The 14,501-nt window shown below is 48.4% G+C and overlaps 3 protein-coding genes across 4 annotated transcripts in view; 2 read left to right on the forward strand and 1 right to left on the reverse strand.

The window, feature by feature from the left end:
- Window positions 1-4,754, forward strand: part of CLTC (clathrin heavy chain) — a 31,992-nt gene extending 27,238 nt beyond the window's left edge. For both annotated transcript variants that reach the window (XM_040532310.1, XM_040532309.1), the window contains 2 exons: window positions 2,047-2,122; window positions 3,353-4,754. In XM_040532310.1, the coding sequence (XP_040388244.1) occupies window positions 2,047-2,122; window positions 3,353-3,477 (201 nt within the window). In that variant the 3' untranslated portion in view covers window positions 3,478-4,754. The remainder of the gene's footprint in view (window positions 1-2,046; window positions 2,123-3,352) is intronic.
- Window positions 4,755-6,096: 1,342 nt separating this feature from the next.
- Window positions 6,097-7,023, reverse strand: PTRH2 (peptidyl-tRNA hydrolase 2). The gene is made up of 2 exons (XM_040532328.1): window positions 6,901-7,023; window positions 6,097-6,811 (listed from the first exon to the last, which is right to left on the reverse strand). Exon 2 carries the CDS (start codon window positions 6,734-6,736, stop codon window positions 6,215-6,217), a length of 522 nt encoding a protein of 173 aa, XP_040388262.1. The 5' UTR covers window positions 6,737-6,811; window positions 6,901-7,023; the 3' UTR covers window positions 6,097-6,214.
- VMP1 (vacuole membrane protein 1) overlaps window positions 7,011-14,501 on the forward strand; it is a 65,421-nt gene continuing 57,930 nt past the window's right edge. The window contains exons 1-2 of the mRNA XM_040532321.1: window positions 7,011-7,129; window positions 14,339-14,441. Of these exons, the coding sequence (XP_040388255.1) occupies window positions 14,366-14,441 (76 nt within the window). The 5' untranslated portion in view covers window positions 7,011-7,129; window positions 14,339-14,365. The remainder of the gene's footprint in view (window positions 7,130-14,338; window positions 14,442-14,501) is intronic.

A 14,501-nucleotide genomic window follows, 5' to 3' on the forward strand; every position in this document is an offset into this window, starting at 1 on the left:
TAAGTGCAAACTGCTTCTTGGTGACAAGATGTCTGTAAATACACCACTGGAACTCAAGGCTAACCTGACTAAAATGCGTAGTGTAAGGTCCTTCAGCAGCTAGTAAGTGAGGCAGTAAGAAAGCGTGTGTGTGAAAAAAGGTAATTGAACTGCAGTGTTTGCATAAACTACGCATGTGTAGCAGTCATTGCAATTACATCCCACTACTCCTTAAGCTACAAGGCATTGCTGTGGGCTGCGTGTGGTTTTTTGGGGGGAGCCTGTATGGCAGTCATCTTCAGACCTCACTCCTGCTTCAGTACTTTTGCCTCTTTTTCATGCACACATAACACGGTAACATTGAATGCATGTTACTTTTCTTCTACAGCTTATTGCAGTCCCTGTGGAAAAGCCTTTAAAACAATCTTGTAACAAGTGTGTTAGGGTACCGAACCTGATGACGCTTAAGCAAGTGGCGTGAGAACCATCCTGCAGGCTGGTTACAGACTTGCTCTTGTTATTGAAAATATTTGCTTAATTCTGAGGAGAGGCATCAAAACTGGGTCAAAAATGCATTAAATGTCCTGGGCTGGAGGCTTTCCAAGCGTGTGTAAACCAAATGCCTCTGCTTAGTACCAAACTTGCACATTCTTCTTGGATCTGCATCTCTAAACTTGTGCCTTTGTGTTCAGTGTGTTGCTATTTGAGTCAAAAACAGCGTAGTTTTCAGCACGGTGTCTGGAAACGAGTCGTAAAGCATTGGCATACGCTCCTGTGCGCTTTGACAACAGCAAGCCAGATACTGGTGTGAGACAACAAAAAGGCTTGCCACGGAAGCCCAATCAATGAACGAACTCGTAAAGCTCAGGACTTATGCCACTTCATGGATTAACGCCTCTAAGTGAGGTTACAAATTAAGAGGTTTATGGAACACATAACGTGCAACTAAGGAAGAAGAAAGCTGTTAGTGCTGCTTGCAGGTAACTGCTAACGTAGCACAGTTAATCTGAAAACTCTTCAACTCACGGATGTTGATGTAGCTGTTAAGTAATGCTGACCCTGTGTAAGTACAGGAAACCTACCTTCGAGCTCCTTTATTAAGGACACATGAAATTAAAGACTAATCTGGTTTGTGAGTTGTCTTACTGTTTTACAAAGTAATTGGCATGGTTGTCTCTGACTTTATTCTAAATCTCATCTCCCAGGTAAAATAGCAATACCTAATTTTTGTGGTTCTAGTTTCAGGGCCTGCCTTAGCCTGTAGTAATGCTGAGTTTCCTTGGATCCGTTTTAGTAGCAAGTGATGCTGCGATACAGAACAAGTTTCTTCTCTTGCCTTTTGTAGGGCTGGGCTAACAGCACATTTCCACTTGCTGTGCAGCAGAGTGAAGCTGGCTAGTCTCGTCCTGTTACTGTGTACTAAGCTTGAACAAGTCGAGTATTTGTGGGTTTAGGCTGACTGCCACACAGTTCTAGAGTGGAAAAAAGCAAGTCTTATACACATGCATTCTCTGCATTTGAACTTAAATTGCATGAGTGAATGGGTTTGGAAAGTGAAATCTTGAGGCTCAAGTGACATGTCGGATGCTATTGCAGTCTGTTCTACAAATACCAACTTCAGATCACTTTGCATCAGTGTTATATTCAGGGAAACTTCTCCAGGTCTGGATGTTATCTTAGTTGCTCCAACACCAAAGGTCGCCAACTGACGCTGCTAAAATCTGAGTTTGTGACCTAAGGCTGTTGGTTCGAAGCAGTTGGAGCAACAGTCACTGAGCTTACTGATGCCAAAGTAGCTCTAGTCCAGTATGGGACCTCTCATACAAAGCTTTGGCCTGGAGCGAGCTTTCAATGAAGTTCCACAGATCCCTCGATGAAGGGTGTTTTTCAGGAAATGGACAATCTTGACTGCACCAGTACCAACATTGCTACTTGAATTGATCTTAACTTGTAAATGGTCTCCTTTTCTTGATGGGTGTTAACATACCACTAAGGCTTTTCCACTTCTCTGCCATGAGTAAGTACCTCTTCTGGAGTTGTTGTTTTAATTGTTGGTTTCAATTCCAGGTGGATAAACTGGATGCATCAGAGTCTTTGAGAAAGGAAGAGGAGCAAGCTACGGAAACACAACCTATTGTTTATGGTAATATTTTAGTTCATGCATTGTCAGTAACGCATTTATCTTTTAAATCAACACCTCTCTAGGTGTGTTTTGGTGGTCCTCCCCCCACCCTGAAATGTTCTTCATATGAAATCAATTCTTAAGGGAATATCTTCTGAAATACTAGATAAAGTACCACTTTGGTGCTGCTGCGAAGATTGTGTGTGGACAGCAGGATTTAAGATTATGCGAGCCTATTAAGGAAACATTTTCTAGAGAAAATAGTGCAGGAGCTGTACTAGAATTGTATTATTTGGATCTTGCTCAATATGCTTTATTTTTATCTTGGGTATTTCCTTCACATTCAGTTATTCCACTGATTTTAGTTAGAAATATGAATTCCATCCAGTGATGAAGGAGCTGATGGCGTATAGCTGGCATCTCTAGTCCCACATCCTGAAGCAGCGCAGTAATTGCGGAATATCAGCCATAAAGCTGTAGGGCATGATGTTTCAAGACCTAGCTCTGAGTGCTAATCTGATAAATCATCAGCTCTACGCTGTCTCCTAAGGAAGAAGGAAAAAAAATAAAATATTGTGATGCAGTTGTCTTTATGCTTACTTAGCAATTCAAGCATATTAAAACTATTGGAAGGCTGAAAGAACTAGCCTGGAGCTAATGTCTTAGCCTAACTGCGAGCTATTGGGCTGTCTTATTTAAAGTCTTGCCTGAAGTAGCTGAAATTTAGACATTTAATACTTATTTCTCTGGAATGAACTACTCCACTGTAGCAAATGTGACTTAAAAACTGCTTTTTGTGCTTTAGAACTCTGGGGTCCAGCCTCTGCATCAGGCTCGATGCAGTATGGAAGGAACTCTGGCCTAAAGGAAGCTAAGTTGCTCACATAATTGGAGCAGGGATTGCTGTTCTAAAGTCAAACTGATGCTGGGACTGTGTGAGCAAAAAGCCTGTGAGCAAAATAGAAAGCTGGTCCCTTTGCTTTCCTTGCTGGATTTCTAAGAAATTAACTTGCCTCTGACTGCAAGAATCCGTTAGTGTTCATATATGTCATAGAGTATTTATTTATTTATTTAGTAATAAACTTCCTCTTTCTGAGGCCTCGTGGGGAAGTAGCCATTCTGGCTGCTGAAAACCCTACACCAGGTAAACGGGGAGTTACTGTTAAAGGCAAACGTCAACGGGGAAGTCGCAGGAATTCTGACGGAGCTCTTGGCACCTAGGAGTAAAGGTGGAACTGTTCTGTCTTCCAGGTCAGCCCCAGCTAATGTTGACAGCAGGACCCAGCGTTGCAGTTCCTCCACAAGCACCTTTTGGCTATGGCTACACTGCACCTCCGTACGGGCAACCGCAGCCTGGCTTTGGGTACAGCATGTAAGGTGCAGCACAAGTCAGTTTGGAGCTAGCATATTTTCTTACTGAAACTCCACCGTCCCTCCCCGCTTTAACTCATACCAGGGAAAAAGCAAGAGTTCTGCCTCGTGTTCTTGTAACCTTTATTTCATGAAGGACTGTTTTTTCTAGCGCAAACTTTGAATCACTTATGTTAAATCTTTTTCACATTCCATGTCATTTAGACTTTACTTTAAAAGGGGAATAGTTTAAACAAGTTTGTTCAAGTGGGCTTTTGCAGGACTGCTTATTACCATTAAGTCTATTGTGAAGATTCTGATTTGCACTCTATAGTGTTAAACTCTAATATTGAATCTTAAGTTCATTGTATGTGAGCAGCTTACAGTATGTACTGTCTATTCTAAATGCATTTAAGTCTCACTGTATATTCGGAGAAAGCTAAAGTGAAGATACTTGTATTTGACCTTGCAAGACCGCTGACAAGAGACAACACTAATCAGCATATCCTACCCTGGTTGGATTGCATAGCTCTAAAAGAATTTAAGATGCGTACAGACAACCTTGCCTGACTTAAAATGAGTAAAAGTTTTTTCCTTAACCTATGCAGGTTTTTCCAGTTATGCATATAGAAAATGCTAGTGTCTTTTTGCTCACTCCATATGTAACAGATGACCTTATGTTGTGCTGTATCCTGTGCTTTTGTGGGACATTCCATTCAGGAACAGAGCACCATGATTCCAATCTGTGTATTTACTAACCCTGCCCTGAGGTTTGTGTATGTTGGATATTGTGGTGTTTTAGATCACTGTTTTGAGTGTACAGAAGAGAGAATTCAAGCATATTGCTGTTCAGTTTTGTTTGTGCAATTTGAAATTACTCAATTTAAAAATAAATTACTGGACTGTGGACATGCTGCATAGTGGTAGCTTCACTTTACTGTCTTCAAAAGGACCTTCAGCCTTGAACCAAGTATTACAGTGCTAGTCGTTGGGGGCATACGAGTGCATACACCTCAAGGGTAGAAGGGGCCATTAGAACAGAAGCAATAGAGACCAGTAGTGGTGTCTTGCGCCGAGGGGACGATACAAGAAAATATGCGATGCTTTTTCTATAGAAAGATTATGCCAGACGGAAGAAAATAGCACTTTTCAAGAGTTGGCTGCACTGTGGTCAACTACAGCATCTTCGCCCAGATGATACGTTAGGATCGTAGTAGGGTGTGTCAGTTAAATGGAGATTATGTTCTAGGTATGTAAGTTGCCTTAAATATATTTAGCTTCAAATAAAAATGACTTAAATGTTTCTCAATGAATACTGTCATATTTGAGTGCAATGAACGGTACAGCCCTGGCCCTACTTGTGATAGCTCCTGGCTAAGAGGCAGAAGCTTCTCCAGCTATCTTCAGCCTCAGGTCCCAGCTCTGAGGCTGAATCCCCCTCCTCCTTGCTCAGCTTGAACTGAGCGATTCTCCCAGGCGAGCGTTACACCAGGTCAGCGTGGAAGGGTAGTGGGTGTGAAGCTGGGGGGCCTGGGAGCTGCAGGCTAGAGCTGGGATTGTTTGTTCCCTGATGAACTGTGCTGCCGAGGGCTGGAGGAGGAAGCACAGAGCTCTCCCAGGCTGTGCCTCTCACCTGTGTCAGTGGGCTCAGGCCTTCCCGGGGCTGATAAGAAACTGGCCTAGGTAAGATCTCAACGGGATCCTGAGCGAGAACTCTGCAGAGAACTCCTGACTCAGTGCTCAATAGCAGAACTCTCAAAAAAAAAAAAAAAAACAAATCAGCCTTGCTACAAAACTAAAAGTAATAGAAAATCCACCTAATTAGAAGCACAGGTAACTTGCCTTTTATGGCATTAGAGTTAAAAGGGAGCTCCATGGGTAGAATCTGTGATTTGGGTAGTACGTGAGCCATGATCAGGGCGATCTGACCTCTGCCCAGTAACTTCAGTAATTGATTTCTGTAACTGAGTGCTTTCTTAGACCTGTGAGAACCCGTTAATCCTCAGTAAAACAGGAATTAAGTTTCTTCCTGTGTGACAAGCTGTTTATACATGTGTGGGTAACTCCCTATGTCAGCCAGATGGGAAATACTGATGTGCTTAGACTCTTGTAAAGGCAGTAGCTACACAGCCCTGTCCAGAAAGGAGCATGGCTTACGGCTTCCCTTTAGAACCCTTTACAGCCCTTAAGCACCGAGCTGTAAACCCTGTTTAACTTGTTCTGTCTCATACATCTCATACCAGTTACAAGGCGTTGCATCAGTTACCGGATCAGAAACTACTCTAAGTTAGCCACAGCTATCCCCTGCTGTATGGGGCAAGCTTTAGCTGCTCTAGCAGCCAGGCTGTTGTGAATTAGAAAATCAATCTAAACTATCCTCGTGCAAGGCAATGGTGGAGGGGAACCTTCTGTTTTTGGCACAAGACAACCTTCTCTAATGCTTGTATCCACTCAATAAAGCAGACGAAATGTTAAATCATCAACTGCACAAGTCTTACAAATGCTTGGTTCCTCCTACTTAGGGTAGGAAGATTCAGCTCTGCTTCTCTACCCAGCTTAGCGTTTTCTTTCCCGCTTTAGCATGTCATACAGAAGCTAGAAAAACTTACAAACAGCATTAAATTTTGCAAGGTGAAGTTTTTTACAAAAAAAAAAAAAGATATTTATTTTTACTGAGAGCATATGGAATAATCCCAACTTCTGGATTTTTACCCCTCAGTGCTGACGCATACCAACGCGCTGGCCGCTTATTTGGGCCCCGGCTCAGAAGAGCTTTAGGCGCCCGGACACTCGATCCACCACATCGGCTGGGCCCGGCCCGATGCCGAGCACCGTCTGGGAGCCGGGGGCGATCTGCGTGCGGCCGGCATCCCGCACCAGGCTGACGGTGAGGCCCAGGCGCCTGGCCTCGGCCAGCAGCTGGATCAGCGTCTCTTCGTCGGGGGCCCTGAGGACCACCTTGGGCTGCCCGCAGTACTCCCACTGCTTCAGCACCTCGGGCGTCCTCCTCTGCGCCTGCTTGTAGGCCGACACGGCGGCGTGGCAGCACTGCGCCGCCACCTTCCCCTTGCCCATCTTGAGGTCGTTCCGCACCACCAGCACCAGCTTGAACTCCCCGTCCTCCCCGGGCACCGCCGCCTCAGCCCCCGCTCCGCCCAGGGGCTCCGCCGCCGGCCGGGCCCGGGCTTGCCGCAGGAGCCGCCCGCGGAGGCCCCAGCCGAGGCAGAGGCCGCACGCCACGCCCGCCACCAGCCCGAGCAGCCCCGCCTTGCCCAGCTGCTCCATGGCGGCACCGGGGGGCGGCGGCTGCGGAGGGGCGGCCGGGGGCTGCTCGGCCGTGCTGCGGCTCCGGGGGGGCGCCTGCAACGACAGAGGGGGAGCGGGGCCGTTAGAACCGTTAGAGCCGTTAAAACCGGGCCCGGCCCCGCCCGTTCCCCCCCGCCCCTTACCGCCGCCGCCTCCACGCTGCCACCAGGCCTCGCCGCCGCCGCCGTCGCCAGGAAGTGACGCCAGCACGCCGAGGGGCGGGGCCCCGCCGGCCGCGGAGAGCGCCCGAGAGAACAGGGAGCGGGCGGTGCGGGGCGGTGCGCAGGAAGTGACGTCAGCGGGGCGGGCGGGCTCCGCCTCGCTACTTCCGGGTTGGCCCGGGCCCAGCGGGAGCAGCCGGGGCGCAGCGCGGTGAGTGCGGGCGGGCGGGGGCGGGGAGCTCGGGGTCGCTCGGGGCCGCTCGGCTCCCCCGGGGCACCTCAGGCCGCTGTGGAGCCGCCCCCGCCGCCCCCAGCCCGCTCCCGGCCGCCGCTCCCCCCTCAGGCCGGCCCCGGGCCTCGCGGTTTCCATGGCAACAGCCCCCGGGGCCGGCCGCTGAGGGGCTGGGGGCGGCCTGAGGGGGCCGGGGGGGGAGGGGGGCGGGAGGCGGCTTCGGGTGGGCCCCGAGGCACCGGGGGTCCTCGCGGCCCCTCCTGAGGGGAGGGAAGCGGCTGAACGGGGCTGGTGCCCGCGGCTCTGACCGATACCGCCAGGCGATTGCGGAACGCCCTGAGGCAGCCGGGCGCCGGTTTTGCAGCCCGGGCGTTTGGAGGGGACCCGAGGGGAGGGGAGCTGCGGGCGTGCGGCAGTGGCGCTGCGGAACCGGGTTAACCCCTTAGATCCCCCCGAGAAGCTGCGCGGCTTCGGTACCAGTCTGCTCCTGCCCTTGTCCTCTGTGCTGCCAGAGCTGGCGCCCACCAGCAAGTGGGTGCCCGGCTTCAGTTATCTCCAAGGATGTGTGGGCTGAGCGCCCCGAGGTGGGGGGGCTGTGAGGTTATGCCGTTATTCCTCGGAGTGCGCCAAAGGGGCTTCGTAATGTCAGCCTGCTTTTATTTCCACAGCACGGGACGGGCTCTTTGTTATTGTTATTCCTCATTGGTAATAGGCGATGGTTATACCGATTGCTTCACCCCGTGCTTTCAGATGAGAGTTTGAAATAGCACGTTTGCCGTCGTGCAGTGGGAGGTTAGCGCTGCTTGTTAATTTGAGCTTCTCGCCCTACTTAGCAGGTGAAATCAATGGTGCTGGTGGTTTCTGGGGGAAGGGGGAGGAGGGGGCTTGGTAGCTTTGAAGCGGGAAGTGGCGGCGAGAAAGGGGAGGGTGCTGGAAGCGGGTGTCACCCTTCAGCTGGGAAGTCTGCGCTGTTTCCACTTCAAAGAGTCTTTTCCTGGGGTTGTCTTTGGACATCTGTCATAACTGTCTGACTGCATCCTGTGAATACCTATTGTTAGAATGTTAATGCGTGCTTTGAGACTTCCTTTTATTTCTTAGTAAGTCCTGTTTCTAAAACAAACCCAAACCTACTACGCTTCAGCAGCAATAGTTAGAGCAGAGCAGGTTTTTTTTCTGGCACAGCTGTGAAGAGAAGCCATCACCTTCGGTTAGACCTTTACCTTCAGTGCCATGTGGAGAAGTGTGAGCTGGCTGGACTTTGCCATCCCACGGGAGCGAAGGGTGCAGCCGTGAGGCTGTTGCAACACCGAGCATGGGACATGGGACAGCACCTGGCTGGGTTTGGTGTCACGCTGACCTGACAGACCCAGGGGACAATAAGACGTGAGGCAGGCAGCCTCGTGTATTGCTGACTTGTTGAAAAAATGTTCTCCTCTCTGGCAAGGCTCCGAAGTAGCCCCTGTGCTTCACCTGGTGCGGGCAGATTGTTCTCGGTGCGTGGCCGAGGCAGCCGCCGCGTAACCGCGTTGCTTCGAGGCAGAGGCTGCGAACGCCTGTGAAAAGCGGAGGAAGTCTCAGGAGAATGCTTCGGCCACCGTTCTCCCTGGGACTTGTTAGGTACCTCTGTTCCTTTCGTCTCTGTTGCACTCGATCGGTGCCGCCTCTCCCAGCAGCAGCGCCGCGGTTTAACGGCTGGGCGCGCTCGGGCATCTTGCTGCGGGGACGCTGCTCCCCCGGCACTTAGAGCAGAGGATAAGGGCAAAGCTCCGAGCAAACTGCCCTCTGCGCCGCTGCTGGAGGAGCTAGAGGTGCTGAGTCTTAGGGCTGGGTTCATACTCTTATTTTTCTCACCCTTGGTTCTCTCCTGCTTAAATTTTAGCAGGGCGTTTTTGTGCAGGCTCTGTTGTTTTGTGACGGTTCCTGTGACCTTTCTGTCCTCCCTGCTTGTTGGAAGCACGTGGATTTCCTTATGGCCCTCTGAAACCGAGGACGTGAAAGACACTGTGTCAGCTTAGTCACCCGAATATTAAGTTGTTTTATTTTCTCCTGAGCTGCGTTGCCCTCTCTTCAAAGCCATTCTCTCTGCTGTTATCGTTCTTTCCAAGCGATGGGTTTTGGTGGAAGAGCTGCTCAGGCGTACGCACCGTGCCCTCGCCAGGAGGCAGCGGTCGGTGCTGCGGTGGTGCTCCTCGCCGAACCCCTGCTGGAGGGAGGGCGTGAGGCACACGAGGAGTGTTGTACCGCTGCCTGATTCAAGACACGGATATAGCTGAGCTGGAAGCTTGAGAAACCGAAGGTAGCAGAGCAGCCCAGCACTGGGGAGGTCTCCCGTGATGCCCTCACAGCGGCGTGTGCCACCCTCAGAAAGCCGCTTCCTGGGTATTGCAGCAGCCTGGCAAGCTCTGTCCCTGTTAGAGGAGCTGCCTCGTTCCCTAAGCTGCCATCTGCCCCCTAGGCCTGCTGCCGCCCGCCTGCGTAAGGAGCAAGGAGCTCGGGCACGGCCTGTGCCCTCCCCTGGGGCACGGCGTGCTGTGCTGGCCGTGCTCACGTTCCCAGTTTTGTAGTTTTCTTTTTTTCTTTAAGGAGTTTCTTTGAGCTTTCCGCAAGAGCTCGCAGCGAAGACCTGGACAAGCTGCATTTTGTCTTTCCTGCCATCTTCGTGCCTTTCCACCCATGCGTTGTGTGATGACTTTATTATACTAACTGATTCTAGTGCTGGATCTACACAGACAACCGTCAGTGTTCGTGGTTCACTTGAGAAGATTCACTGGAGAACAGTTTGATGTACGCAGCCTTATCAGCAGAATCACAACTTCTCTTAACCCCAAAAGGAAAAGCGTGGCATCCCTGAAGCTCGTGTGACAACATCAGTCTGTGCTTTCCGAAGAGATGTCCCAAAATCTTTTTGGAAAAACAGGAATTTTAACTCTAAATTGTAAGATGACTTTTTTCAAAACTTCATCTGGTTAGGAGTTGGAAAATAGGTCGGGTGCACAGAGGCATAACCCACAAAATGGAAACCTGTAGTCTTTAACTGAATTAGTTGTCCTGTCCTTTGAGGGATTAAACTACTTTAGTTAGAAAAACATTTTTAGGATGGGAATAAATGCACTCATATGAAAGTAGCCCGTAATAGCTACGTCTGTAGAGATTTTGAACATCTTTCAGATGTGTCCTAATTTATTTTAATTGAATGCTTCCCCTGAGTCTTAAGGGACTGGAAAAATAAAGCAGGTACTTCTTATATTTTCCGTGGCTTTAGGAAAGTTATTAACCTTCAAGTCAGGGACCCTGGCGGTCCTGTATCACATGATGAGCAGCGTTACCTTACTCTGTAGGGACAGAAGGTTTGGAAGAGCACTCGCTTTGGTCTTGAGTGCCTACAAAGCTAAGGACGTAGTTGTCTGTTCCGCTGGCTTTGAATACAGAAGACGCGGTGAAGAGTGGCGCAGTTTTACGGAGCTGCAGGGGTACGTAACGCTTCACTTCAGGACTGGTCTCGTCCTTTATCTAAACGTGTTCTTGTGCAGGCAGTCGTCGGGCTCTGAAGGAGAGCGCTCTCAAAACCTTTACTCGGCTGAGGAGCGGTGAGCTTACTCCCTGTGTAAATTGTTGAGCATCCGATCTCTGAAACAAAACCGTGTTGCAGGTGTGTGAAGCTGTCTGGCTTAGTGCAGTTAGTTACGCCTGCGAAGGTCTCCCTTTTGTTCTCCTTACTGTAACTGAAGAACAGTGACCCAACGCGGGGAGCTCCAGCAGCCTCCCCTGGACTTCGGAAAGAAGAGACTTTTGTCCTTTTCTTTGGGTGCAGAAGTTGCAGTGTGCGATGTTCCCGTGTCCTAATGGCTCGTTACGCTTTGTTCACTTGGGCTGCGAAGTGCCAGTCGCAGTCGTGATAAGCCCTTTTTGTTGGTCCATTTACGTTTTGACTGGCAATAATTGTCTTTTTGTACTTCGTGTTATGGATTGCACTGAAGCTGAATAATGGCTTGTGGGCTATTTGTTCAGCCCTACAAAGAACTTCTTGTCTGAGCACAGCTCTAGCAGATGATCTAAGCGACTCTGATATAAAAACTGTTCAAAGTTGTTTTCCTCGCTCTTTTAATAGTTTATTTGTATGTTTGCTGGTAACTACTCAGTGGACTTGGGAATTTCTTTTTAGATGTAGGCTGTGGGTCTGTCCTAGGGTTCCTAAGAAACGGCGGGGGGGGCTTTTTGACAGCTGGCATTTAATTTTCTTTGAGCTCTCATAGATTTGGCGTAGACTTGAGGATGTGCACACGGTTACTGAAGGGTAACTCCGTTTTGGCTCCCTTTCCTGCTCCAGTCAATCTCCACGTGGAGACACCAGTGCAGGACTGGCGATTCGGGTAGACGTCAAACGGATCAGGGAGCTAACTTCCCGGCTGCACACCCTCCTGTTCCTTACGCTAGGGTGCTTTAAGTACAATTAGGCTTTGGTAAAGGGAGAAGTTCTTTCTGAAACCAGCAGGCGGTTGGTTTCCGAATCACAGCCCTGCCAGACTTGCCCTGCGATAGGTCCCAGATCTCCCAGCCAACTCTGTTCTTAAATCTGAGTTCTCAGAGCACTTCTGCAGGATGGCTGAACTTTGGGGCCTTCTTAACAAGTATGCACCCCTACACGAGTGTGCAAGGGGGTTATTTAACTTTGTAAACACTGATTTGTGTGCTCAAGGTGGTGTTATGCAAAGGTAATCCCAGACTGATGCCTTTCCGAGCAGGCAGGGTAAAACTGGCTCTGCTAGCTGAGGTTGCGAAAGCCGTAATACGCGTGTCGATACGTATGCATCGGGAACCCCGGAGGCCGCTGGCTCTGAGTGCCAGGAAGGCATTTAATGGGTTGCGGTGGAAGGCAGCTCATGGGGAAGGAGGGGTTGTGCACAGCCGAGACTTGAGCATCGGACACGGACAGCACTTTGTATCACCCCAAATTAACTTTCTTGAAATGTAGTTAAGCTAGGTGCAGAGAACAAACCAGTCGACACTTCAATCTTGAAGGTTAAATCTAGGAAAAAAAGAAAGGAAGAAAGGAAAAAAAGATGAATTTCAAAATTAGGAGTGCGTGACTTCCACTGACATTTTAAAATAGGTGTTTACGCCAACAAAATGTGACCAACGTTTCCTAAACCAGAAGGGTTTTTTTTTGTGTGGCTTGGTGTAGAATGGCTTCCTAGGAAAACTTGTAACCGCGGGTGCCCAATTTCAATTTTCCTTTTCACAAATTGATCTTTGTGTCATCTTTGATAAATGTGTGTGCCTGATACACGTGTATCAATTTATAGGGGAAATGCGCATAAATATTTTCATGCGCGTAAAAATAAACCCACCGGTGGCAAGTGCAGTCACGAGAAACAAAACGCTCCACCATTTTCAGGGCCTTACTGTCCGGCAGAAATCAGGAGGTGGCGAAGGTTTGATCCTTGTATGGCTGTAGTGACTGGCCTGGTGTCCTCAGCTAGGTGCTGGTGGAGCTCCTCTGGCTTCCAGCTCAGGCTGCTGCCGTAAGCCTGGTCTGAGGAGGGAGGTTCGTGTTCCTCTGGTGTTTGACTGGCGGTTCAGAGCAAAGCTGTGACTGCAGAAGGATGCTGTGGAGCTCTTACTGTAGCAGGTCAGTCCCCGTTGTCCTTGGCTGAGCCCTTCAACGTTCTTCAGAAGCAAACGTCTGCAAGGCTGTTCCCTTAATTCCCCTGGTGGTTTGGGTATTCTGGGGCCCAAGTTTCGATGAATAAAAACTAACATGTCAAGAGATTAATTTCTACTGGTTTGCTTAGCTAGCCATATTTGTATTTGTGCTCGTTTCGTTTCAGAAAGAAGCTGGTGGAGGAAGTACTGCTTCCTAAGACCTTGATGCTTTTTGACTTTTGGGTTTTAAGTAAAACCTCTTTAATAACCACAGTCTAGCAAGCAATTTTATCTGTATCCTGTTTTGTTGTATTAAGCACAAGGGTTGTACCTGTTTAGAAGAACACCTGTCTAAAACTAATTTGTGAAACCCTGGAAATACGAAACAAACGTATCTTAAATCTTGTAACGTTTCATTAAAAAAGAAAAGACGGAATGATTGCAGTGTGAATCAAAGCGAAGATCTCGCTCCTGTTTACCAAACCTGAACTGCGGCTTGGCTCTTAAGCCTGACATAAATCAAAGGGGAACTATTTTTGCCATAAAATTTTAATTTCCTGCAGTAGACAGTTTTATATAACCTGCCATTCTAGTATTGTATTACTTCCCAGCAAAAGCAGGGTATCAAAAACTGTAAATCAAGTTTGCTTACGGGGAGAAATATAATGCAAACGAGATGCTTTAGCTTTGCGCGACTCTTTTTTCCAAAATAAAATTCCTGAAACTGTTTTAAGATTCAAGAGAGGGTTTTTAAAGCAAGGGGTCCGACTGGCTGCTTCTTGTGTCTGATTGCATAAGAATTGTCAGCTGGTCAGGTCTCTTATTTTTTTTCTTGTTGGGGGGGAAACTCTTGCAACATTCTGCTTCGTGCTGGCTTCCAGTTGCTGCACTATTTACTCTCCTGGATAAGGAAAACCACAGCAGCTCTTGGGGTTCTTAAGGCTGATCTCAACAAAGAGAGGCTAAACTAGCAGAGAGAGTATACACTTTTCAAAAAGCTTTCCTTTAGATGGTTGCAGAGCTTTCCTTTTCTGTTTCAGTTATTACACTGTACACCGTGAGATGGAATTCTGTTTCTTAGTTACCGTACTGAGGGGTACTTTCTTAAAATGGGAAGGTTTTGAGGTCTAGTTGCATACCACGTGGGAGCTTGCTGCCAGGATAGATGCTTTCTAATATGAGAATCAAATGTTAAGCCTCTCTTGTGGGATTGAACTGAAGCTTGTGTGAAGTTCTGCTCCTTGTGGAGCCCAGGCAGTGGGCTGATTAGTGGAAGGGATTGTTTAACAAGCTTTTCTTCAGTTAGAGAAGCGAGGGAGTTATCGTTAAAGTGAAAAAAAATCAGATTTCTGTGGGTGGAAATGTTTTAAACTTTGTCATTGTGGGAATGGAAACACTTTCTCCTTTTTAATGGTGCGATGCAAGAGAACTGTGATTTGGAGAACTACTGGATGGTTGTGTGCATCTTTTGACTACAGAGTAAATGGAATCTTCATAACCAGAAATAGACAGACATTGTGTTTTTTGGTTTTGTTTTGCTCTTAGATCCCCCGTACGTGATTGATCTATGAAATGGCAGAGAATGGAACAGATTGTGACCAGAGACGCACAGGAATGATCAAAGAACAGCACAATGGAAACTTTACAGGTAGGTGGAAAACGACTTAATGTTCTCAGCTGGTCAGCCTGGTGTGCAAAATGGCCAGCA

The sequence above is a fragment of the Cygnus olor genome, chromosome 20, assembly GCF_009769625.2.
Source record: "Cygnus olor isolate bCygOlo1 chromosome 20, bCygOlo1.pri.v2, whole genome shotgun sequence".
NCBI classification, from domain to species: Eukaryota; Metazoa; Chordata; class Aves; order Anseriformes; family Anatidae; genus Cygnus; species Cygnus olor.

What these genes read in the sequence shown, in the direction of transcription:
- PTRH2 (XM_040532328.1), bottom strand. Translation starts at nt 6,736, where the DNA reads ATGGAGCAGCTGGGCAAGGCGGGGCTGCTCGGGCTGGTGGCGGGCGTG.